The sequence below is a fragment of the Rhipicephalus microplus genome, chromosome 2, assembly GCF_043290135.1.
Source record: "Rhipicephalus microplus isolate Deutch F79 chromosome 2, USDA_Rmic, whole genome shotgun sequence".
Lineage (NCBI taxonomy): Eukaryota > Metazoa > Arthropoda > Arachnida > Ixodida > Ixodidae > Rhipicephalus > Rhipicephalus microplus.
This window is the reverse complement of record NC_134701.1, coordinates 91,473,508-91,500,657: the sequence shown is the minus strand read 5'-3', so window position 1 is coordinate 91,500,657 and position 27,150 is coordinate 91,473,508. Positions and strand designations below refer to the sequence as shown.

At 46.2% G+C, this 27,150-nt stretch overlaps 1 protein-coding gene and 1 long non-coding RNA gene across 2 annotated transcripts in view; one reads left to right on the top strand and one right to left on the bottom strand.

Annotated features, from left to right (window-relative positions):
• LOC119170801 (transient receptor potential cation channel subfamily M member-like 2) overlaps positions 1-26,594 on the bottom strand; it is a 257,355-nt gene extending 230,761 nt beyond the window's left edge. The window contains exon 1 of the mRNA XM_075886642.1: positions 26,175-26,594. Coding sequence (XP_075742757.1) covers positions 26,175-26,264 — 90 coding nt within the window. The 5' untranslated portion in view covers positions 26,265-26,594. The remainder of the gene's footprint in view (positions 1-26,174) is intronic.
• LOC142796317 (uncharacterized) lies at positions 9,234-26,292 on the top strand. The gene is made up of 2 exons (XR_012893740.1): positions 9,234-10,712; positions 25,823-26,292. It is a non-coding gene; the product is annotated as an uncharacterized LOC142796317 (long non-coding RNA).
• Positions 26,595-27,150: the final 556 nt, after the last annotated feature.

The window sequence follows — 27,150 nt, the reverse complement described above, 5'->3', positions numbered from 1 at the left end:
GTACATCCGGTCAACTTCCCTGCCTTCCTCGTCTCTCTCTCTCTCTGAAAAGAGAAAACACTAAACAGCAAAACTACTCTCACCGTATCAGAGGCCCGTGTGCAGTGCTCACCAGATTCCTTAACCCTTCACTACGGCGGGCCTCATAATAATACCGCGGTTTCGGGACCTAAAACCCCAGACATTATTATTATTATTATTATTATTATTATTATTATTATTATTATTATTATTATTATTATTATTCCAACATTCTACCGCACACAAAATAGCGTCTCTATACTGCTTACTTTCTTTATCGTGACGTTTCTCATAGTCCGCAGCCATTTCACTGTCATAAACTATGTTACGACAGCTTTGCATAGTCGTAACATACTTCTTTCACAGTGTGCAAATTCTTTTTTTGTCTGTGCATTTTCGCTCTTTGATTTTTTTTCTTGAAGCCTGTACTGCACTGCTCATTTTTCTTGCTTTATTTTTGCGCGCACCTGCACAAAGACCTTGTGGTTGCTCCGAGACACACATTAAATAAATTGATTGATTGATTGATTGATTTCATTGGTTGATTGATTGATTGATTGATTGATTGATTGATTGATTGATTGATTGATTGATTGATTGATTGATTGATTGATTGATTGATTGATTGATTGTCCCTCTATTAGTAAACTACCAGGCCTTTCAGTATATCAAACTATGCTGCGAAAAGACGCCTATCTCAGACAGAGAAAGCGCGTACAGATTAGACAGTTGACGAAGCCCCTTCCGGGTTGCCCCACCAGGTCACCGTGACGTCACAGGTTTTAGTGGCATCTGCTAAAAAATGACCTTAGCAGATTGCATCAAAGCAAATCTGTAAAAATTAATTACACATCGCTATAAGTCAGTGACTGAGTGAAACAACTTTACTTTAATATGCTATCGCCCGAAGCAATCGCGTAGTGGCGTAGCCAAAAGGGGAGGGGGGTTCAGGCCTCTTCGTAATTTCTTGCGGAACTCCCGCCCCCCGCCACTTACTCACCTTTTTTTTTTCGTTTCGCACTAACATGATTTAGAAACTAAGCGCTGCTACTATACCAATATCACTCGAAGGCGCTTTTACAGTCAATAATGTCTGCGCATGGGAAAACGTGTCGCGATATTTGTCAAGGCTTTGGCACTCTGGGATATTGGGCAGGAATGTCGGCCGCGAGCGCTCTAGCTTGGCTTGGCGACGAGATCAATGCTGCAGCGGTAGTCATACGTGTACCCGCCAGAACAGAACTTGCCGGAGTGGGTAAGGACGATAACTTTCACTAGGCAGAAGTTCGTTTTAACGGTGAAAGTCATACAGAGTTCTAAGGTCTGATAAACCACGTTCAACCAATATTACATTGTGACTCTTCGACCATCTGCTATAAGATATACTCAAGACAGAGACTAACATTTCTTTTGAACCTTTCGCGCCAGAACATGCGATTTATTCAACGATCTTCGCTTGTATGCGAGTATAAAGTATGGTGATACATATTTTTACTACTGCTTAACTGCTGAAACTTTCAGCAGTTAAGCACTTCGGAGTGCGGCACTCCGAAGTGTTGTCTAGTGAAAAGGTGCAACACAGCCAAACGTGCAGGCCAATCACTACCTTAGAAAGGCCTACTAAATACCCCTCATGTAACAAAGTGATAATTAAAAATATGACGGTCATAAACCTATAGAACAGCATAACGAGAAATGTAGTGTGGTCAGTTGTAGTGATCCCGAGTTTTATTGTTCAGCAGCGTGGCAAACTGCGCAAGAATAAGAAACATAAAGCTGAAAATTTGCGACGAACAAAAAAATTATATTGATTTACTTCATCTGTTCGTCTCGTTACATTGACGTGACTGCAAGGACACATCGAGTGATTTCTGCAGTAGCGACATAACGCACAAGAAATGCACAGAATGAAAGAAACATGGGTTGACGCGGACATGTTATCATGCAAGATTAAGAACAATGTACGTAGTAACCATATTTTTTTTATTGAAATAAACTCTGTGCAAGTGATGTTTCACGCAGAAAATACACACTCGACATAGCGGGGTACTGTTGATTATCATTTTCAACTGACACGAAGATTATTCTGCGCATTAAATGTCATATTATATACCACATATGTCACCCAAAATTCACGAGAATTGTTACATGCGAACTTGAGTTGTTGCATTGCCGTTGACATCTTTCGTATCCGCGAACCACGTCCGCGAGTGAAAAATGCCACCGAAAAGCAAGGAGTATACAATGGAAGAGAACGGAGTCACTCTGCCACGGTGTGGAAACAATTTTCAGCAATATATCTCAATCAGTTGAACTTGCCCCCTTACAGCTGGACGAAAAGTATACCGCATAGTGATTTACTCAAACCTTCTTTCTTACTACCCTCCACGAAGGTCCATTGGTTATAGTGCTCCATTCGCAGGTCGCGGTTTCGATGTAGGCGAAAATGATCGAGGCCCATGCACTTTGCTTTAGGTTCACGTTGAAGATACAAAAAGGTAAATTTTCCGGAGCAAATACGTCGTCTCTCATAATCACATTGTAGTTCACATAATCGTCTCTCATAATTACCTTGTCGCCCACAGAATATTCGGTGTCTATGATGAATATCAGTTTGTTGTTGTTGTTGTTGCTGTTGTTGTTGTTGTTGTTGTTGTTGTTGTTGTTGTTGTTGTTGTTGTTGTTGTTGTTGTTGTTGTTGTTGTTGTTGTTGTTGTTGTTGTTGTTGTTGTTGTTTAATTCATTTTTTGATTCTGCTGATGACTCCACCGTTTCAGTGATTGACTCTGACTGCGAGTGCTTCTAGAAAATTTGTCGCGTATGGAGCATGCAGTGGTCTAGTGGTATAGTCAAACTCGTTGTGGCTTCTGAACTTTTCGAGCGCGTTCTTCCGACGTGTGAACAGAGAAGGGACCAAGCTTGCACCAAGAACTTGGTGAATCCCCTTGCCTGAACTTTCTTTTCCAAAAAGCACACCTGTATTGCTCCCTCCTGGTATTTCAAATGTATACACCAGCAGCTGGGAAAAGACCTCTATTCAGTGAGGTTGGAATTTTAGCTTGCGCATGCTATAACTGAAGAAAAACTGTAGTCAGCACCTGGTTTTCATGGCGTCATTAATAAACGTCGTCCAGTCTCGTCGGGCTGCAACTCCTATATATTGTCTAGGCCCGTTAAACACGCAAGGACCAATGTCGTCAGGAATCGCGGTTTCCGTGCATGCATCATGCTCCGATTGGTTTTCAGAAGTTTTTTTGGGGCGCACGAGTCGTTGTCACGTAGTGAAAAATTACAGCTAGGAACTGTTTCTTCGGCTGCTGTACCTCTTTTGCCAGTTCTGCATGCGCTGGGAGCAGTGTCGCCTTTCGAGAAATAATCAAGCGTCACCTTACGGCGTTTCGGCGCGGCTAGAATGTACTCTATCGCGGCTGTCGAGTCTCATAGAGGCCGGGGCGCTGAGTGACACATACGAACTACCCACCAATACGTCAATCACATCCAGAGGCCATATCCAGAGTTTGCAAAATTTCAACGCAGCAATGACCTCTTTGCAACGAACACGATTTTCCGATTTCATCCGACCATCTGTCTCCGCTAATTCAAGTTAATTTATTTCATTTTGTTACTGCCGTAATATTGTGTCTAATCATTATAAGATGCCCCTCGCCACAGTAAAACCTAAAATATTCCAGGGAAAGGAGAGAGCAAGCTGTGTCTCAATTATAGAAAACAATTTGGCACTGGCCACCGAAGTTTCTGCATGCCGGACAACAACCCTCGGACCCATACCTTCTTTACTTACAAACGACAATATATAACCATCACGAAGCCAAGAACAGCATATGAGGAAACCAATTATTTATAAATTGAATGCAGAAATAAATAAGTAATGAAAAATTAAAGAGGACTAAAAAGCCGCTGTCGAGAATCAGAAGAGACGCGTACCCACGACACCCGAGTTACCTTGCGTGGTTCTATTTTGCCTACACCGTTTACGGATATTCGTGCGTGTTAGAACAATCTTTGGGAGTGTTCGCCAGTGCCAACACTCCCGTGCACCACTGTTTGTTTTAAATGCGAAGCATTTCTTTACGTATACTGCAAGCACTTTTGGCGTCTATCTGCGTACCTATGTGTTTATCTGGCCGCTTACGTCTGGGCGCTCTCGTGACCAAAATTAGTATGGGAGGGTAAGATGGTTTGACAAATTTAGTGCGCTGCTCATAACATGAACAATGTCACAGCCTTGTCACGTCCGCCGTCAAAGACTTCCGGCGAGACAGTGGCACATACGCGCGGGCGGCTATGTGCCACCAGTATGCGGATATGTGCCACAGGTGATTGACACCTTATCAGCAACGTTGACACGACGAATGCAAATAATAAATGGCAGGGTCCCAGCAGGAATCAAATCCAGGCATTCTCCCTGGCAATCAAGCATTCAACCACAGAGCCACGCCAGGTCTCGGAACTACATTTCAAATAGACCTAGTATTCCTGAAACGTCAATTGTGACTGCAATGCTGACTATACTTATTTTATGAACATTGCATATTTACTCCTATGATATAATAGTCACGTCCGGTTAGCGTCAATTGTAGTTAGGTGACATGCGCTGAAGTCGATTTATGTAGCAGTGTTCAGGGCTACCATCCTCGCGAGCACTGCAGCGCTTCATACCAGTTTTATCGCTTCTGGTCTTGCCAATAATTGTTTCTGTAGCAAAACAGCCATTTGGGCTAGTTCGTAACGGTTCATTATGGAAGAAGTCAGGCGAGAGAACTTCATGATGTGACAATTTTTGTAAGCTATATATGTATATATGTACACCTTCAATAAAATTTCAGTTGCGAGTGTGCACTTGTGTCGTTCTCTACTTCAGTCCGTGTTACGTGCCGCGCCCCACTTCTTCCATAATGATCTTATATGTTTCTGTTGGCGTTGTTGAACTAGGGCAAAGAACTGCTTATATTATGACGACTCGGTTGTAACGAGGTTTATTGGCCGTGAACTCGGGAACGAACAAGCGCAACGGACCCGATAATGAAGCGCACGTTCGAAGAAGATGATTGTCAGCCAGAACATATGATGATGATTGACTGCTGTTCAGATGAGGATGAAGCGCATAATAGATGGCTACAATATATACATCTGAAACTGTTCAACATATGCATGTGCCTGCAAAGTTTGTACATATATTTAGCGCCATTTCCTAATGGGTCGCTCAATAGTAAGAACGACAACACGGTCACCTTCCCTCCGAAAGTTGCATAAAGTCGATTCTCAAGGTACGTGGGATCTGCCAAATGATTTCTTTTTTTTTTTTTTTCTTGAGAGGGGGAACGATAAGGGAAAGGGTGGGAGAGGGGTCTTTTTCCTTCATGAGTGCTATCTAAGCCACGCTCTGCCTGGTGCATTCGCGTAAGACGATTCGAAGGCGAGAGCCATCATCATCTTTTACTTGTTTCTCTTTTCAGTCGATTGTGCTGATTCTCAAACAGCACTTGTGCGGTGCAATTAAACCGACGCCATCGGCTCACGCTTTCTGCGACACTCACGCGGACGAGCACACGGCAATCATGAAACAAGTGTGGGCGTATACCTGGCGCTCTTACAAAGGCGTCCGAGGCCGCGGACATCTTTCCGGCACGAAAGCGACAGCGTGGCAAACATGCGCCGCGAGCCCGCGTGCATCGCTGGCTCACTCGCACGGCAACGCCAGGCACAAGAGGCACCTTCTGAGAAAGCTGTTCGAAACCTCCGCCACAGGATGTGGACAAAGTATAAATGATTCAGATGGACTCTTGTTACCCGCTGTTAGCAAATTATGCAGAACGGCGGCAGGGGCAAATTTATGCCCATCGCTTTCGTGCACTTCTGCCTGTGTTTACTATGTACGTTTTATTTCCATATTTTTTTATGTTGGCCTTAAGTATTTTCTGGTGGAATATTGTTAGGAAGCATCGGGGGAAATGTAACCCTTCTGTAAAGTGACATTCAAGCAAAACAGAGTTATATACGAGATCCAGCAGCAAAGAAGCATTTGTATTAAAGTGTCGGTGAGTGAGTTCATGTACGTCTGGGGCACACTAGTTCCAACAAAACGATGACGCACGCTCGAACACACGTACACATACACGAACGCACAGACTACAGTCGATGATTCACAGTCAGTCAGCCAGCATTGTCAAAAAAATGCCACCATATCCACGGGGTGAATGATGGAGAGTGGGGCGAAGCATCCGTCCGTCCATTCGTTCTTGCTTCCGTCCATACATGCGTGCGTTTGTGTGGCGGCCCATGCGTCCATCCGCCCTTCCGTGCGTGCGCCTGTTCGTGCATTCGCACGTCCATCCGTGCGTTCGTCCCTGCGTTCGTCCCTGCGTTCGTCCCTGCGTTCGTCCCTGCATCCGCCCCTGCGTCCGTCCATGCGTCCATCCGTTCGTACAGCCATCCATGCGTCCGTCCATGCATCTGTCTGTGTGTCCGTTCGTCTATTTATTCAACACTTCCAAGTACCACCATGTCGCATCTTTTTATCATATATTCCGCATATAGAAGCACTGCCATCCAGTGGAGATTCTAAGGACTAAACGAGAGGTGGCACCCGCACACTTTCTTACGGCTTGCGCTTCGTGTCTACTTCCCACAACCTTGAGTTCATGGTATATACTAGTTCACGGTATTCATGGCACTGCGGCCCAACGCTCGCTAAACCTTTCAAAAACTAAGGAGGTTACACCCAGCGAGTAGAACGTAGCAACCCTTTCTTGTCAGATAGTGCTCAATGTACATGCTAATGGCTTCTGAGGGGTAATGAGAGACAGGAGAATTCGACTTTTAGTTAACGCGCACGCTGCCATTTTTTTATTGTTCAACCACGCACAAGAGAAATCTCCCATCAGCACCACCTTGCAGGTGAAAGCGTAAGACATGTTACGCACTACTACGAAGGACGAACGGATGCCACTTTAAGGAGCTTCGCCCCTAAAAGCATTAGAGTGATTTCATGTTTTCGATGCCGGGCTCTAGTAATATCTGAGGTTTAACGTCCCAAAACCACCATATGATTATGAGAGGCGCAATGCTGGGATTTCGATGAGCACGTACTTAATATACCACCACTTAAAATGCAGCACAAAGATGAAGCAAACCAACTTTTCGTTCGAGGCGATGTCGCTGTGCAATGTGTCCGCATGGGGGAGTCGTTGCAGGGAAGCAGCAGGCATACATTCACGTCATCGTAGGCACCACAACGTGATATAGACGACACACGCTAAATTCGAAATTCCACGGTGCTTCTCTATCGGCAGAGGGAGCTACATGATATCACACACATATTGCCATTGTGCCAGCTTGGCAAATTCCGTTGCATTAAGGTGACCTTCAGAAGTGATTGCATCCCATCACATCATGTAAAGGTTAGTCACTTTCATCCCGTTGTCCGACCATACATCCCAAGGCCCCTACAGTGCCACAACTGCTTGAAACTGAATCATGTTAGGGCTGTGTGTAACAACAAGCCAGCATGCCCACGTTACGCCAAACCCCACAAATCGGAGGCTTGCAAAGCAACTCTCTTGAAGTATAGCGACTGCAGCGGATACCATGATGCCTCATCCAAAGACTGCCCAGTACTCAAGAAGGAGAGGAGCATTCTGAGGCAAATGGTGGAGGACGGATCCTCATGAAAGGAAGCGGTAACGATTGTTCAAGGACGGCGTTCCCGTCGACGGCGGTGCTCGAAGAAAATAGAAAACAGTCCGCCGCATGTGCTTTCACATACGCCGCCTCTTCAGTCGCCGCCGCCAGGTGTGATACGTCCAGAGGTGCCGAAAGATACTGGCAAAAGAGAGCATCCGACTCTGACTGGCCCGCCTCACCACGGGCACACGTGCTTACGGAACCACAGCATTGACGGTCGATAACGGCGACGTCCTTAGCAAGAAGTTAGAGGCACAAGTTTTTTTTTCTGTTTTGAGGTCGTTGATGAGTGTTACCTGCACTCTCCTGGCTAGTCTGCAGATACCTGCCACTAAATGCGCATTGCAAGTCTTGGACATTAGAACCAGTTCTTGCTGGCCTGCAGTAACAAGATGGCGCACCATACAACACATCCGCATTTCGGAGAACAAGCCCAGCGCGATTCCACAATTCAGTAAAACGCCGGAGGTCTGCAATCAAGAATGTTTGAATTCAGACAGCTCGTATTTCAGAACAAGTTTCTCATCATCATCACTTGTGAACCACATTTTTTGATAATACCTAGACTGTCATACTATGAATCATTCGTTTCTTCATCGTGCATTGAGCGAAGTCAAGTTGCTGGGTACATCCGCAAAGAGCTCACATATATTCGCCAAAGAGTATATCCTCACGATAAAAATCACTACATGTGTGTATACATGTCAAAATGATGTCGTTTATGCTGATAGGCGCATACATACCCCCGTAACGTCAACTTGATCAACAGATATTAAATGATATATTTGCAACGACTCCATGGAACACCTTGGATATTGATGGCCGACTTCAAAGCCCATCATCTACTCAGGAAGCATCAGGACAAATGGAACAGACACGAACCCTGTTGATCTTGCGTCAGAGCTCGGACTTCGGGTGCTGAACGACGGCAGCAAGACTTATCTCCGAGAAGTGGCTTATAGTAGTTGTCTGAACTTGACATTAGTGTCACATAGTATTGTCACGAAAGTTCACATATATTGAAACTCACAGCAGTGACCGTACGTATCCCCACGTACGCGTCAGTAAGAGGTCTGGACGGTTCTTCTAGACATTAAAGACATTGACTGGGAAGCGTATCAGACATCAGTGGAGGGCAAAAAGTGCATGCACGAATCACCGGAATCACTAATTGAGGAAGTGATTCGGTGTGCGATGGAGACTTCTACGAAGATGTGTTCGAAAGAATCGAGACGTACCACACTCGACCAAGAGTTGGAGCAACTTCGTGCGAAAGACGATACGGACGCACGAAATCCATCTATGACTTCAGAGAATCCAGACGCATTCAGAAAAAAAATCCAGCGTCGAATGCACAAACTTCCGGAATGAGATTTTGTGAATCGCTAGAACCTCGGAAGTCTTTGCCCTCCATATGGGAGAGTCTTCAAGGCATTCACTCCCATTCAGAACAGTGTCATCCCTTCGCTGCGCTAGCGCTACATCAACGTCACTCAAAGCTTGAGGTTCCTGGTGAATTTTGTGCGAAGACTACTGGCGACATCTCTATACCGACTGACCTGTGGCCACATGGCGTTCCGGTTGCACGAGATCAGCAAATGGAGGTTCCATTCACTATGGAAGAAATCCATGCAGCACTGAACACGTGCAGGCACTCGTCATCCCAGGTCCGCATGGAGTGACTCATGCTGCCTTGCGTCACCTGGGCCGAAATACACAGCGTTGTCTCCTGGACATTTTCAATCAATCTTGGCGTGATGACGCAGTCCCCGACGAGTGGAAGTGCAGCCGCCTGAAGCCATTATCGTAGTCTGGAAAGTCTCCGTTGGATCTGGCATCATACCGGCCCAAGTCACTAGCAAGCTACGTCGGCAAGGTCATGGACAGCATGCTGCTAACACGCATGAAATAGTACCTAGAAAACTGCAACATCTATCCTGATTTTATTGCTGTCTTTCGACGGGGTCGGACTTCAATCGATAGCGTCATTCACTTAATGACCTCCGTTCAGCGGAGGAAAGCTAAGAAGTGGCTGTCGGTAACAATGAAAGTTGTCTATGATAACACGACTTATGAAGCCGTTCTCAATGCTCTCGAACCAGCAGAACTTGGAGGGCACGTCTTTCGGTGGTTAAAAACCTACCTCACAAATCGACGCATGTTCGTCCTAACAGAATATGGGCCCACGAATAAGCATTTCACAAGTCGCGCCCAGCCACACGGTAGCGTGTTGAGCCCGACTCTTTTCGACCTATTTCTGGTGGGGCTCGCCAAAACGCTGCCACAAACAGCTAATATATCTCTCTACGCTGATAATATCTGCATCTGGACGTCCGGCGTCACACGGCCTCAAGTGCGTGCAAGAATACAGAAGGCGGCAACATTGGCATCGGCATATACCTTCAGCAGCAAGGTTTGACTATATAGCTATATAGCTACTGGAAAATGCGCAGAAGCGGCATTTACGCCACAAACCTGGCAGCAGCGGCGGCAGTCTTGGAACGTCGCTTATACCTACCTTTCTACTGATCGCAGATACTATCGTCGACACGCACGTGAAGCTTGTCTTGGTGGCAACATCTTTCGCTCTTTTCCGGAAGGGCGGCGTCGGTCACAATCGTCTGTGACGTCACTTCAGGGAGCGACTGTGCCGCCAGGGCTCACAAGTATTTCAAGAGGATCATCGGCCGACGTCCTTCACTTGGCAGCAGCGGCGGCAGTCTTGGAACGTCGCTTATACCTACCTTTCTACTGATCGCAGATACTATCGTCGACACGCACGTGAAGCTTGTCTTGGTGGCAACATCTTTCGCTCTTTTCCGGAAGGGCGGCGTCGGTCACAATCGTCTGTGACGTCACTTCAGGGAGCGACTGTGCCGCCAGGGCTCACAAGTATTTCAAGAGGATCATCGGCCGACGTCCTTCACTTGGCAGCAGCGGCGGCAGTCTTGGAACGTCGCTTATACCTACCTTTCTACTGATCGCAGGTCTGAAATTCTTTTGTAATTTTTTTTTTTTTTTTTTTTTACTGTCGCTGCTGCTGCCATCCAAGTGTATTGTACTGTCTTTTGCCATGACCTTATCCCGCTCAGAGGTGTACAAACTTGTGAAGGATTTAAGACATGACCTGACTGAGATGCGTCAGTCGCTCGAGAGGGAGCTGCGGAAGGAGCATCGTGAGATCAAAACTTCCCTTGATTTCATGAATAATGCTTTTGAGGATATGGCAAACCAGCTGAAAAAAATTGAAACTGAAAATGCCGAATTGAAGGCAGCCAACAGCTCCCTCACGGATGAATGCGCGCTTCTAAGAAACAAAGTGACTGAGAATGAACTTAGGATCACTCAACTAGAACAGTACTCTAGAAATAGGAACATTGAGATTAAGGGTGTTCCCATGACACAAAACGAAAACCTGAAAAGCGTACTTGCAGCTATTGGAAATTCAGTAAATGAACCTGTTTCCGAAAGTGACATTGAGGCTTGCCACCGTGTACCAACACGGGACGCTTCACGACAAAATATTGTAGTGCAGTTTCATAGCCGCTCAAAACGAAATGCCTTGCTTGAAAAAACACGACAGAAACGTTTGACCACGGCCGACATCGGACACCAGGAACGCCATCCTATCTTCATAAACGAGCACCTGTGTCCCGCATTGAAAGTGCTTCTCGGAAAAACAATTTGCAAGAAAAATGACAAAAACTGGCGTTTCTGCTGGACGAAAGAGGGCAAAATCTTTGCAAGGAAAAATGAGTCGTCACGTGTCCTACGCGTCACGAAGCTCAGCGACCTTGATAAGATAGAGTAAGTCGAGTACGTACATACCGTTTCCGATATGAAATATGGAAAACCGAGTTTTGTCGGTCTCGGAAATTTGCAGGTTGTCACAAAACAAATATTCATTTTCTGCACTGCATATTAACACACAGTCTGCTAGAAATAAAGAGGAAGAAATACAATGTTTGTTATCGCGCATGGATTTTCAGTTCGAGATCGTGATGTTTACCGAGACATGGTATCGCGATGCTACAGAAGTGATCAAAATTCCAGGATATACTTCTTTCTTCGTAAACCGCAGCTTTAAAAAAGGAGGCGGGGTCATGATGTTAGTGAAAAATGGCATGAATTGTGTTATTGTGGAAGAATTTTCAAGAGCCACTGCTGATTTTGAGGTTCTCACTGTCAAAAATGGTGCTAAAGTGTACAGCGTTATGTACCGTCCACCTCATGCGAGTGTGTCAAATTTCTTCACATTTTTAGATAGTTACCTTAGTTATTTTAATGATGATGCCAGCACTGTCATTCTAGGAGGTGACATAAACATAGACTGCTTGCAACAATCAACAAGTCATGATGAACTTTCTAGGATCTTGGACGCGAACAGTTATATTAATGCAATCAGTCTACCTACACGAATACAACCAACTTCTTCGACACTACTAGACGTCTTTATTACAAATATTTCACCCGAGCATCTTAGTTCTGGCGTCATCAGTTCTTCTGTGAGCGACCACCTACCCATTTATCTACTATCGGCGCAAACAAAACCCTCCACTGTGTCACGACACCCGTCCACTAAATCTTACAGACAGATAAACTCTTTCACGCTGAATAACTTTCGCTCTCATTTGCGTGTAACAGATTGGGGCAAAGTATTAGAAGTTGATGAACCCGAGACAGCGTACAATGAGTTCATAAATGTTTTTAAGGCAGCGTATGAACAATGTTTTCCACGTAAATTAGCGAAACGAGCTCGGAAAGCCCGTAAGCCATGGGTCACCGGGGAACACCTCAAGAGCATGAAAGAAAAAGACAAACTGTATCAGATCTTTATGAAAACAAGAGCTTTAACAGATTTACACGCTTTTAAGCGCTTCAGGAACCAACTGAACAAACAGCTCCGAGAAGCGAAACAAATTTACTTAAGCAATCTTTTCACCCCAGAAGTCCTTAAAAAGCCACACCTTATGTGGAAACGATTGAACACTGTGCTACACGGTGACCCCCAAGAACAATCCACTTTATCAATTAATAGTAACGGCGAAGAATTAACGAATGCACGCTTGGCGAATTCCTTCAACGACTTTTTCACATCACTTGTGAATAGTAAGCACGATCCGAATTGCATTCAATATTTAACAGCACCGATACAGAAAAGCGCATTCTTGTGTCCGACTACTGTGCATGAAATTATAACATCTGTTTTGTCACTAAAAAACAGTATGTGTACGGATGTTCATGACTTCCAAATCAGACCTATAAAATTTGTAATCGATATTATCGCACCAATTCTGGAACATGTTATTAACCTCATGTTTTCTGTTGGCACATTTCCCAAACAACTACAGATGTCAAAGGTAACTGTAATATTCAAGGGTGGTGACATCAATAATTTCTCCAATTACAGGCCAATTTCAATTATTCCAGTCTTTTCTAAATGCATTGAGAAATTGATATATAAACGCATGTCCAGTTTTTCAACGAAGCATAGCATTATTACGCCTTGCCAGTTTGGCTTCCGGAAGGGATGCTCCACTGAGATGGCTCTATTACGCCAAAAGGAGCTTATCTTACAATCTTTCGAAGATCATCTCTGTACACTAGGCATATTCATTGACTACTCAAAAGCATTTGACTCAATTAACCACGATTCCTTGTTTGAGAAACTGCAGCATTATGGCTTTAGAGGCACTTTCTTAAAACTTATAATTTCTTACTTTAAACATCGCCACCAGCAAGTCACTATTAATGGTTTTGTATCCGAATTCAAACCAATTAAGGCTGGTGTACCTCAGGGTAGCATTTTGGGCCCATTGCTCTTTAATTTATATGTGAATGATATAGTAAATATTTGTGCTAATACTAAATTTATCATTTACGCAGATGATACAAGTGTTTTTATTACAGGACGTGACCCTTCAAACCTCATTGAAAAAGGCAACGTCGTCCTAAATAAAATTCACACTTGGAGTATCGCCAACTCTTTGAACCTAAACGCGGCTAAAACGAAAGCTGTTATATTTCGGCCTCAAAACAAAACACTGGGCATCACAAACAGTCTAAAGTTAGGTACATCAACTATAGAATTATCACGCGTTGCTAAAAGCCTGGGAGTCATTTTTGAAGAGCATATGACGTGGACAGATCAAGTGAATGCCACCTTAAATAAACTTTCAAAAACTGTAGGTATATTGTCAAAGTTTCGTTACGTCCTGCCTCAAAACATAAAATTGTTAATTTATAAATCACTATTTTTGTCTAACTTATCTTATTGTCACTTAGTCTGGGGCACGACCACCAAAACCAACGTTCAGAAATTACACAAACTTCAAAAGAAAGCCATTCGTAACATCGTTAGTGCCGCATACGATGCCCACACGGAACCGATTTTCAAGGCTCTGCACTTATTCCCAGTACATGAGCTATATCACACAATTTTAAACAATCGCTATAAGTCGGCTATAAAAAATAACGACACATTTTTCACAGAATTGTCGGCGCTAACTCGCGCTGAACATGTGCGAATTTTGAGGACTCGTGAAGTCTGGAGATTACCAAGACCACGAACCAATTACGCAACACAGATGTTGAAATATCAGCTACCGCTACTACTTAACATATCCGAAAAACATAAGTAACACTTCCGCGTACTCAATTCGCATGTGTATGATGATAAAATGTACCTGTGAATCTCTCTCTCCCCCTTCATTTTGAACGAGTGCATCTCTGTATACTGTACCAGTGCCTTTTCTCGTATACCAGTGCCTTTTCTCTGTATACTGTACCAGTGCCTTTTCTCTTTATTGTGTACATTTTTCAGTTCCACTAGCTCGCTTATGTTGTTGCAATGAAGATAACTGTTATGTGCCCGTTTTTGCCTTTGTACGTCACGATTGTACGCCACTCTGTACGCCACGTTTGCCAAGCCCGGGGGTACGGACCCTGTCAAGCCTCATCTATGGCTTTTTGTCCGTACCCACCAAGCTCCACTGAATGTCTTTGAAGCTGAAATAAATCATGATTGATTGAAACCGATGTCCTTCTACCCAGTGAGCATCGATGGCTAATCAATCGCATATAAGAGCAGCCATAGATTCCTAGAGCCATAGATTCCTAGGTGTTATCGTAGATCGCGACCTAGCCTGTAGTCAACATATCGCATATGTGAAAAAAAAAAAAGCTCATTGACATTGAGAATGTATTTTAAGTTCGTGGCCGGAAAAACATGGGGCCCCTCCATGCACTCCATGCTGCAGCTTTATACAGCCCTCTTTCTCAGATTTCTCTGGTACAGCCTTCTTGCACTGGGCAATACGTGCGAGACTAACATCGGTGCACTACAGAGCGTGAAATCCCAAGCACTTCGGACATGTCTTGGCCAATTCCAAGATGTTCATCAGCAGTTGCAACTATCGCTATCGCACAACAGCCGGTGACAACGTACATCATTGTGGAGACGCTGAGAGCGCACATTCGGCATTTATCACGACTTTCGTGTCATCATTTGACGTGTTTGCGAGCACGGAGGCCCCATGTTTCGTTCTGCGGTATTGTGACGAAACACCACGACATATTTCCCCTCGCTTCAAACCTGCGATGCTTTCAGCATCTGCGTTGTGGAGTCTCCGTTAACCTGGCGAGCACTTATTGGTTTTCGAGTGGTTAAGAAGGCACGCATGTCGCCACTAGCCCTGAAGCAGTAGACTTAGCGTATGTTGGACGAAATTTACTTGGACTGCACGCATATTTATACCGATGCCTCCACTAATTCCGACAGCTCTACAGGAGCAGTGGTTGTTCCACCTGGTATAACATACTGCTACAAGTTCTCTCGCTTCACGACGTCGACAGCAAAGGAACTCGCAGCGCTTCAAGGTGCGGTCAGGTACATTCTTCAGCAGCCACCTAATCAATGGGCCATCTTTCGCGACTCGAGCTCAACCTTACAAACGTTACGGTTCGCTTTACGGCATGGATCACACGAACAATCAGTATGAGATAAGGCACGACTACCACCAAGCGCTCGAAGAAGGACATAATATTGTATTATAGTGGTTGCCGAGTCATTGCAGAATTGTCGGCAAAGACCACGCGGATGAAGCTGCTCGATCTGCTCATGACCAATACCTGCGGACGCCCATACCACTCTTGAAAACGGACGCTGCCCGACGACTGCAATCGCTTGCTCACCGTGTCACGTTTCTACAATGGAACACGCGGGAGTTCTCCAACACGCACCTGTATTCGATCGACCCAAACTTGCAACTTCACTTGCCTTCCGGGCTCTCACAGCGCGATAAAACATTGCTGTGTCGCATGCCGTTGGGCGTGGTATTTACGAATGCGTCTTCGCGTCTCATTGGAATGACCAGCAGTGTGACATGCAACATTTGCGCCTCCGAGGAGACGGTCTGACAAATTCCATCCCACTGCCTATCACACGGTACTCAACGACATGGTATGGAAGCCAAGCTCCGTCACCTAGATTTAAGACCACTTGCAGAAAAGAAGATCTTGGGACCTTGGCCGACGGTCACGCATATACGCGTAAGGCCAACAAAGCTCTTTTGTGCTTCTTGAGGAGCACGTGCCGGACTTCACAAGCGCTTGTGAACAAACATCGCGAGATCATCTTTTCTTCTTTCTTTCTTTTTTTTTATTTCTATTATTCCCTCTCCCGTGTAGGTATAAGGTAGCCAACCGAGCCAAAGCTTGGCTAACCTCCCTGTTTTTCCTCTCCATTTACCTCTCTCTCCGCGGTGCTCCACGCAAGCACTTACGAGAAGACATTCCCCGGTCATTATCGTCAGCTTGCATGTAACGATGAATGATAAGCTGCACTCGCCGATTCCGACGTTTCTGAGACACAGCAATCTCGGCGGATGCGTTGGAAACGGGTTGTTCCCCATGCCCATTGTGCCGAGACCTGAGAGCTCAAGTCAGCCGCGTGCCGATCACAAAAGCGACCCTCGACTGCCGGCGCGAAGTGGTCCAGACGACCTTGGCGGTGCGCACACACTTATTATTACTGCTCTCGCCTGCTTCCCGTCGTCGCGAGCTTCCTGTTGGCGCAGGAAGTGGGGGTCCGGCCGCGTGTTCACCTCTGCCGCTCGGACGGAGGATCCATCGCGAAACAACCGATCGACCGAAGCTCGACGCAACGTTTGACAACGCTTCCCGAAGAATCTACACACGTATCGAAAACGCCGCGGAAAAGAGCTATACCCATTGCAACATAACAGACAGGTCACGGGACAAGCAGGTCTGGGATCAGCGCATGCCCTGTCTTTTTCTCGTCCTTTTGCAACCATTCCAGCGTTCTGCCTTGTACATCAGTATTATGATTGTTATAATTATTTGATCATTACTACAATGGTGTAAGGGGAGGGCAGGGGTCAACGGGTGTTCAACCCCGAGCCAATTTTTTTCTCAACTAAGCGTGCACGTATATATGCGCACGTATACGTTAGTACCACTCCTTCCCCAACTCACCCGCAAAAAAAAAAATCGATCTACGCTACTGTTACAATGCTACCCATTTATTTGAAATCATTTACAGACGTAGCATTTAGCTCAGTACAGAAGAGAAAAATGTCAAAGATCACAGTATTGTTATTCATGAGTAGGCCATCTGTTTTCGTTCACGGTGTAATGGTTTTCTTGGTAAAAGTCGTCAACCGTCCACAACACAATACAGAGAAAAATAATAGAATACTGCTCCACATTGCCAAAAGTGCATGATATCGGCTGAATTACAGCGTGAGCCATTGTTGTGTTTTAGTGTGACTGACATTATAGGGCACCGCCACAACGAAACTTCGATTAGAATTTTGGAACTCGGCAAACGAAAGACTTCCTTGGCTAATGCACCTGTGAGAACGCGTAGTCGTCGCCACCAAATGGGAACAACTCATCCGCTGAACTTAAAAATTGGCGACAGATAAGGCCAGAAGGTTTATCAAGTTTGTTGTCTCGTATACAATAATGCTCTGCCCTGTAGGATGCCAGTGGTGACGCCAGTAGAAGGCGCGAAAAGGGGGGAGGGGTGCTGCCCTCCTCGAAGTTTCCGCGTGCCCTCTGCCCCAAATGAAGAAATGTTCGAAACACAACGCATAAGTTCTGCGCCTCCTTGCTCCGCTGAAAGAACTCACTTGTCGTAACTGCACATTCCACCCCCACCCCATTCCTCCAAACACTCACTTCCAGCAAAAGAATCCTGACATCATCCTGGTAGGACGCGGTATGACATCGAGGGGAAAAGATCAGCGGTAGTATGACCGCGTACTCTATAGTTTTTCATTCGATCGGAACGTTCTTGAAAAAAAAAAATCAGACAAAGCTAGACCACCTTGGGCAGGTGACGGCTCCGACCAAGGACCAACCACTGTTGTCGCAACGTAGCCCTTATACCTTGAATAGCAGCCTTATTGTCCCATTCAACGCTGAAGCCAGAACGGGCGCCCGTTCGCTTACTGCCTGTGGTGAACGAAAAAATCCGGTCTGCACATAGTTACGCACTCTAACGAACGTTTACGGCTCGCATTTCGCTATTTGCGATTAGAATGCAGCGGTCAGTAACGTAGCCATTCAGTATCACGGCATCTGTGAGCCAACCAACGGCAACGAAAAATAACAGCAATGCGACAAGCACACAGTATGTCAAATGATGAGCGAGCTGCGCGGAGACATCCGCCAACGGCTCGAAAATTCCTCGCATAGCGTAACCACCGCACGGCCGAGCGTGCAGTAAAGAACACCTGCAGTCTATGACCCATCTGGCGCTTCTGATGCTAGGCCTTATCGCGACCCCATGCCATTACAGGGGCATTCCCATGAGCTATCAGCGCTCTCACAGGGGGAAAATGTCACCACGTTCATCAAGCTAACGTAATGCAGGTCGCAGGTGAAAGCCTACAGGATAAGTACCTTTAATTCCCTTTAGTCAAAGTAAAACAGATACTTGGGCAAGTTGCACAGTAATTGCAACGTTACAGTGCGCTAAAAAGGCAAGGACACAGCGAGGCGAGCAAACGAGTGCTTACCTCTCAACGGTTTATTTTTTTGGAAATTGCAGAACATATAAGCGACAGCAATATTCATATATAGAGAGAGCATGCTTCGTGGGGCGCAACGCCAATGAAGATCTGTTTATGCGCAGTCGTAGCAATGTAACATTCTTTACATGCAGCCACACAAACTGCTCATTGCCACACCACTCACTGCATGCCAGCCTCGCGAACTGAGCGAAACGCCGGGAGAGAGAACGATTAAAATATTTATTGTAAAAAGAAACCAAAGAGAGTCTGTGCGCCAAGGTATAATTCCGCTACATGATCGGCATCCCTAGTCTGGGACAGCGCATGACGAGGTCCCGACTCACGCCCGTCTTGCCCGTTGAGACTCGAGCGAGGAGCAGTTGAGGGCAGTCTCTCATGCCTCTCGGGTAGGGGTAGAATAAGGGGGCAGGTGCGGATTTTTCGCACATGCCCACACCATGTAAACGGCCCCGTTACAACGAGCGAAATCAGCTGAAGTGCTCGTGCCAGCCCCGCATGCGCCCGAGCTCCGACCAAGGAGCCAGAGCGCGTGACGGAGAAAGGAAGCGAGTTTAGAGGCCACTGGGTCGAGACACTACCTGTTCGCTCTTTTAGATGCGGAGCATCTTATACTCGCGCCTTGTAGTGCGACGTCCGCACCGCTTCTCGAACATTCGACAGCTGACGCGCGCGCATGCGCCGTCGCGCCGTCGCCCACTCTTCTACCATCTGTGCATCCCTTCCTCCTCTACACACCGCGCGCGCTTCACTCCTCCACCATCTGTGCACCCTTCCTCCTCTACGCACCGCGTTCGACATCTACAATTCTCCTGATTCTCCAGTGGACGCGCATGTGGCGTCGCGCTTCGAGAACATTCAACAGCTGACAGTGCATGCGCCGTCGTGCTGTGTATATACTCAAGGTCGGCGCTCGCTCGCTCAGTTGCCGCTCGTCGGTTGGTTTGTACGGCGCGTCGACGTCCAAGGTCGCGGTGAAATGAATTCCAACGAATCCACAAACACAATGATCGACGTCCCTTCGACCAGTGCCGCCCTTTCGCATACGTGTGTACGTGTTCACTCATTTAACACCCCCTCCTACAACCACGTTAACCAATTTAGCCATCGACCCAAGTAAGTCGCAATTTAACACCCCATTTCACAACCACGTTAACCAATTTAGCCATCGACCCAAGTAAGTCGCACTTTAACACCCCGTTAACCAATTACATGGTCCGCATCCTCCTCAGTGTTCCCCCGAGGGAAGCTGCGGGCAATTTTTTTAGTCCTCGCTCGCTCTATCAGTTCCGCCGATGGCGACACCACTGAATGCAGGACCGAGCCCCTAAAAGCTACAGCTGTACTCTAAAGCAGACAAAAATCTCATGAGCAATTTTAGAACGGAAATTCTTCGCCACATTCTTTATATCTATTTTTTTTCTACCGCAGTTTTTTTTTTCGTTGACAATTTACAAATCCTAGTGACTTGACATCATTGTAGCAGGATATTTAGTACCACTCGTGTTCACGCTGCAGACTTTTTCGAGCGACGAGCCACATAAACGGTCTCGACTTCATAAATTAAATTTCGGTAGCCTCCTTTATAGCCCTCGGGGAAGGACGCTGCCTTCCTCTTTATCGTTAATAGGGTGCTTTCGAGAAGTTACGACAAAGCGATACTGTTTAATGAAGAGAGAAGAGGCGAAGCCGGCCTGGAGAGCGCTTCTATGGCCTCCTTATCATATAGCCACAGTACTGAGAGCTACCACTTAGTGGTGCTAACCCGATCAAAACAGAGCGCTAGCTCGAACACGAAAGCTGGACAGGACAAGTCGATGACCAGAAGCATGGATGTGCACGGTGACTACGACGTCCGAATCTTCAAGTCACGCTTGAACTTCGACACCACACTAAGTAATGGAAGGGCAATATGCTCGGAGCAGTGAGTTAAGAAATTAAAGAACCCCACGTTAAATCACATTCACGTTTAGTTACGTTCTCTAATGTTCGTGACAAATATTAAGCCCGCAGTATAACTTCTTGGTGAGATGTGTTTGGTTTTAGCAGCGAAACTGCCTAGACTATAGAAACTGTCTAGACTACAGCGATAGCGAAGCAAGAGCCCCGAAGGGCCTCACAGGCTCGGCTGCTTCTAGAGAACGAACCCTTGAACCTTCCCCGTCAACGTATACAGGAATATACTTCTGCAGTGCCACCAAACCTGATATGCTTGCATCTCAATATCACCAGACATGCAAGCTCCCCACGTGAAAACCCCGAGCGCGATGTCCTGGTCGCCAGGGGTTGCCACCAAAAGTCATCCAACGTCCGCGGTTAACATGTTATCCAGAAAGTTTGTTAATGGCTTCAACTCTAAGTTACATGTCTTCGTAGTGAAGTATGTCAGAATTTCGAGAGCGCCAACCACACCCGTAAATGGTATACAGCGACCTAAAGAATTACCTTGCTTTTATTATAAACATGTACATCAATTTTAACTTGACCCATTAACCATGCATGCGTTTTTTTTTACCATTACCGCGAATGACTTTGGCCCGTTTAATTTGCACACCGAAACATCCCGTTTGCGAAATTGCTGGGGTGCGTATGGCGAAAGAGAACCAAATTTCATGGAGCAAGCACGCATATGGGCGCTATAGGCTCATGGAGGCCCTGGGGTTGCTATTGTTGTGACATGCTACGTTGGTCACGTGATCTTACCTTGCTCTTAATAAGGGAAGCGGACGGCCCAAACACGCGAATTTGTTTTTTCCTCTTTAATCTTACTCGTTTTCGCGCCCACTTCCCGTTCATTGTTATAGAAACTACATAAGCTTACAAATTGGGCGCGAAGTTATCGACGGCGTGGAAAACATAAAATGTTGCCCAGCTACGCCATTAGAAACTCACGGACGTGCGGACGCGCATATAGCTCACGTATGTTCGCTTAAATTGGGCGGATAGCTGTAAATGATGTGCGCAACAGCCTGCCCACTCACGTGCCGTGCTCTGATGGGAAACATGCATTCTAAATAGGAATACACATTCACGAATGCCACGTCATTTGCGTGTCAAATGACTTATTTGCACATGCAAACCTATAGACACAACTCGTGTTACACATGTTGGACGTCATTCTCACAGCAGGAGTATATATGATCACGCGATAAAACTCGTTTCGCACAAATTTCAGCATTGACGCGGTTGTCGGCGTCGTTGGTTGTGAGCGCAGAATGATTAACTTGTCCGTGACCACGAAATCGGGAAAGATGCAAATGAAATAAAGAATAGAAATTTCCGGGTCTAAATGAGGCTCGAACCCATGGCAGGCCGTCTGCGTGTGCAGGCAGGCGTTCTACCCTAGTGCCAAAATATTTCTTAAAAGTACCTTTAAAAAAATACTATATGAATGTCACGTAGCGGAAGGAGTGTCCTTGACGCATCACAAATTACGTCGCAGAATCGTGTAATCGCGCCAAGCGTCCAAATGCGTGAATTGAGCAACGAGAGGCTGTTTTAAAGGCCGAGTAATTACAAGGTGCTCGGACATCTCAATCAGCATCCGCAGCAGAACCATGAAATAAGTGAATAGCCGTGTAGGTTCACGTGTTGGTCGACGGACGCGTCCAGTCAGTCCTTCGCTTGTTCGCAAAATGAACAATTATGGCGCGGAGGGCAATTGACAGTTGTGCTTGCGATAGGCATTCTTGAAGACTTTGAAACAGCCACCATTACGCGCACAGTCGTTCGTTTCTTACAGCACGTTCGAAAACCGAATCGGGCTATAGCATTTCAGAAGGAGATGCGAACGAGGCCCGATTACGTTATCGCCATCTACTCATGAAGGCGAAGCTCGAGCGTCCTCTAATTGTATTTCTTTACTACAAGCATGCTATTGCGCCTAAACAGCTTTTCAAAAATCCATCGGTGACCGCAGCAGACGACAACGGCAGTGAACTCGTCTGAACAGTTCTTTACCGTGTCTTATAACGCTGTCTAAGATTGATGACACTGTGATTTATTTAGAAATTGCATCGAATGAAAAAAAAAGAACAACCAGAAGGAGCCACGAAAGTGGCAGCTAAGCGGTTGATGGCTGGCCGCGCAATACAACTTTGCACGCCGCAGCGATAATTCCGCGCGATGGCGACACGGTATGTCCTCGCCAACTGACGCCATCCCCGCCCTGAATGAAGACCAAGCGCAGGTAAACAAAACCAAGAATAGGGGAAACAGCTAGCCTAGCCGAAAGCTCCACTTGTTGTAAAAAAGAAAATTGAGAGCCACGCTTTTCTTTTTACTTAGTGAATGTGCATTTGCACCTTTTCGCCGCCGTGAACCCAACAAACGCTGGTGACGATGACTGATAATGCAATATCTACAAAATAGTTCATTAATTTAACAGTGTGCGTTTAATTTTGTTATTATTCGCTTACAGCTATACTTCACAGATATTTATTTTTTTATTACACGCTGCCAGCTTGCGTTCCAAGCCACAAGCAGGAGGGGATATACATAATTTTATCTGACTAAACAATAACTACAGAGTTACAAAGACATAGTGACCAAATTAATTACTGCTGCAAACAGAGAAACACCTATTCCTTACAATGAAATGCTTAACTGTAAAAGCAAAACAATGGTACAAAAACAACTAACAGTGGAACGAAGGCATAGTTATCAGAGAAACCATTGAACACAAAGAACAACATTGTTACAGCCGAATTCATCCTTCTACGCTCTTTTTAATAGGTCAAAATAAACAAAACTCTAAAAGAAATAACTGTAGGAAAAAGTATGAGTTTAGAGCAGCTTACAGAGTGTATTTAAAAATGAATTTGTAGTACATTCTGTTATACCGGCTAGTCAACAGACAGTTCGACTGACCTGCTGCTGTTCTGGGGGGGGGGGGAAAGTGTGCGTGTGTGTGCGAGATTTATCAAATCTCATTTCTTTTTAATGCCACGAGTGTACTGCCCATTCAGGTGGTGGTTTGGCTTACAATGCCTTGTAATTGCGCATCGATTGGGAAGACATATGTTTAGAGCCTTTCCATACCGCATTTTCATTTTTTTTTCAAGTTAGGCCTTCTGCGGTAATAGTTGAAACGCCTCGTGAAGGTGACGTCTGCCAGCTGTAACAATTATATAAAAAAACATAGATTTTATTTAAACCCCTCAATTTTTTTTTAATGCTAGGCACGGTATAGGGATCCCATACTACAGCTGGGTATTCTAAATATTTTTCGATCGAAGTCTCATATGCCAGTGGTTACACGGCCGGAGTGCTGTTTCCAAGCATCGTTTTCAGGCAGCAGTCTTTTCATTGCCCATTTTGCCAATGCAATAGACGCGGTAATTCAACTTTGATATGGCGTAACTTTCACTCTGGAATTTCTGTTCATGTTTATAGACAACACTGACAAAGCGCGAGCACCAGTGTTGCGGTAAGTAAACAGACACGGCTATCTTTTTATGCAACCCTCAACAGTAATTGTCACCTGCCACATTGCACACCAAGTTTGCAATGTGGCCAAAGCAGCTTTTAAAATTATTGATCACTTGCATTGATTGATTTGTGGGGTTTAACGTCCCAAAACCACCATATGATTATGAGAGACGCCATAGTGGAGGGCTCCGGAAATTTCGGCCACCTGGGGTTCTTTAACGTGCACCCAAATCTGAGCACACGGGCCTATGACATTTCCGCCTCCATCGGAAATGCAGCCGCCGCAGCCGGGATTCGAACCCGCGACCTTCGGGTCAGCAGCCGAGTACCTTAGCCACTAGACCACCGCGGCGGGGCCGGGTCACCAGCGTGGCAGGCGAGTATTATACCATGAAACCACTGACGCCATTTGCTTATACTGCTTTCACGGCATTCATATATAGCGTAACAGCACGCGTGCGCTTGCATTACGTGAGCTTGCGATCACTTGCATTACGAATTTCATTACATCACACAAAGTTAAGCACGAAAATATTTATTTTTACAGGAAAAATTAGCACGATGTCATTATTGACTTTAACGTGATATCTTTATTGACTGTCTCGTATTGTCTAACAAAGCTCAAATGCTACACTTTATCGGACGACAAATCTGGGATATCCAAATATTTGTATTGCATGTACACTACAGCAATAGAAGTGAAACTGTTAAACAATATTCGTTCGTAAGCAAAAAGAAATGTTAGTCGAGCTCCCGATGACGATGTTTTACAGTAGTTCGGAAATAATAAAAACAATGCTGTGAACCAGATGTACACGATACCCGTGTCAAGCTTTTCTTTTTTTTTTTTTTCATGTAGGTTGCATACAATAGTGTAAGCAACTGAGCTCGTTTCCTGGAGTGAAGGATCATTGTCATTGCACAGTTGCAAACGTTCGCAAGCGTAAAGCATTCGGCACAGTTTATGCTGTATTATCTGTGCACCGCCACTCTTGGAATTAACATACAAGCATCTAACAAATCAACGAACACGAAACTGAAAAATTATTTACAATTTATTTTTCGCATTTTATTTAAACCGCGCGTGAACTAACCGTACGGCTTTCGTGCGACGAGAACTTTCCAATGGCTTGCAGCGGAAAATGCCCATCATTCCAGCGAGAAATTCCCCAAACGAGACAAGCAAAGAAAGTGAAATATGAACAAGGTACTCGCCACTGCTCCGGTGGGTGATTTGTTCAGCCTTCTGCGAATCGCGTACGTTTCCGTCACCATTGTCTTCGAGCATCACAGTGTCGCGGGATGCGTTGATTTAAGCTGAACGCCCTTGTAAGACGAACAACCCGAAATACCGGAATACGCGACCGAAAGATCGCTTTCAGAAAGGTGGGCGGGGAAGGCTGATTCAAACGTGACGCACGCATATCAGACTAGTTTGCGCACGCTCGAAATCAAGTGGTACGAGAAGAACAAGCTGCGGTCACCACGCTTGTAGTACTCGAATTAAGAACAGCGGTGACAAGTCAATTGCGCGCGTGTATTAGATGAAGTCGCGATTCGTTGATTCGTTATCCATCATCCATTATGCAAGCTATTTCCTGTCTACGCAGTTTGACTCTCGTGTTCTTGAAGGCCTGTTCACGGCACACTACCACATCGACGGCGATCTGTTACGAAACACGGCTGGGATGCACGGCCGCACGGATCTAGCCGGCACGGCTGCGGCGCCGTCACAACACACATCTCGCATCGACTGGGACGACCGAAAGCGCCGGGCACGGTGCCAGCTATTAAAACAGAGAGCCGGCTCGGGCCCACACAGACAGCTGCAGCGGGGGGTTGCCTCAAATAAAATGAGCCGCCGCTATACGCGGATGCATTGAACCAAAGCCAGCCGCCGTTTTGATACAAACCACATGCGCGCGCGCATCGCGATCGAGCAGAGACACGCAGCGAACTCACGTCGTTGTCGGTGCTGTCTCGTATCCGCCGCAGCGTCCGCCGACGGAAGAAAGATCCGAAGCGGGATACTCCACTCTCGTTCCTCTTCATCGTGGAAGCTTCATTGTATCACCACGAATTTGGCACAACCACACACCAAGACACAACAACAAACACTTGCGACAAAACAACGCACGCCGGTGACCGTCAGCGCGCGCGCGCGCGAACCCGTGGGCGCGCACGGTTGTCAACGGGTGCAGCGCGGATCGGCAGAGGCCGCCGCTGTACCCAGCTGCTCCGCGTGCGCTAGAAACTGGTGAAGCTTGCCGCGGCGCCGCTTTTTGCGTACACACCCATTCTGCCAGTGGTGACAGAGGGGCCTGCCCCAAGGACGCCGCCCTCACGCGATCACGTTCGTGGGGTTTAGACGATTTCATGCGGGCAGGCACAGCCGGCTGTCGACAGCCTACCGAACCGTGCCAACAACAACAAAAACGTGCTACGCGGTGGTGATCTCGAAGGTGACGTTATTTACTGTGTATAGGCGGGAGATGGCAGCACACGTCAAAACTGAGTGGTAGCGCGGTTAGATTAAAATTGGCTGCGAACGCGTGAGTACAGTACCATGAATATCTCTTTCATTTTTATCCGAAGTTCATGGGGACTCGCTTGCTGGATTCCGTGCCTACTGGTTGTGCCCTCGCGATCTCCGGCGTCAGCGTAGCTCTGGCCGGCTGGGCTCGCCCTACGTCATCTGACCCCGACGACCTTCGACGACAGTGTAGCTCTGACCGACTGGACTTGCTCTACGCCATCTACTGACGCCGACAAGAGCTCTCGCAAGTGGTGCCCCGTCCTCGGACTCCTGTGACCGTGTTTCCATCTTTCCTATCTCTCTTATCCCCTCGATATGTCGTCGCTCTCATGCTTACCACCTCACGCCTCTTTTTCTATACCTAGCAGACAGTTATGGGGCTCACTTTTCTTTCCTTTCCCA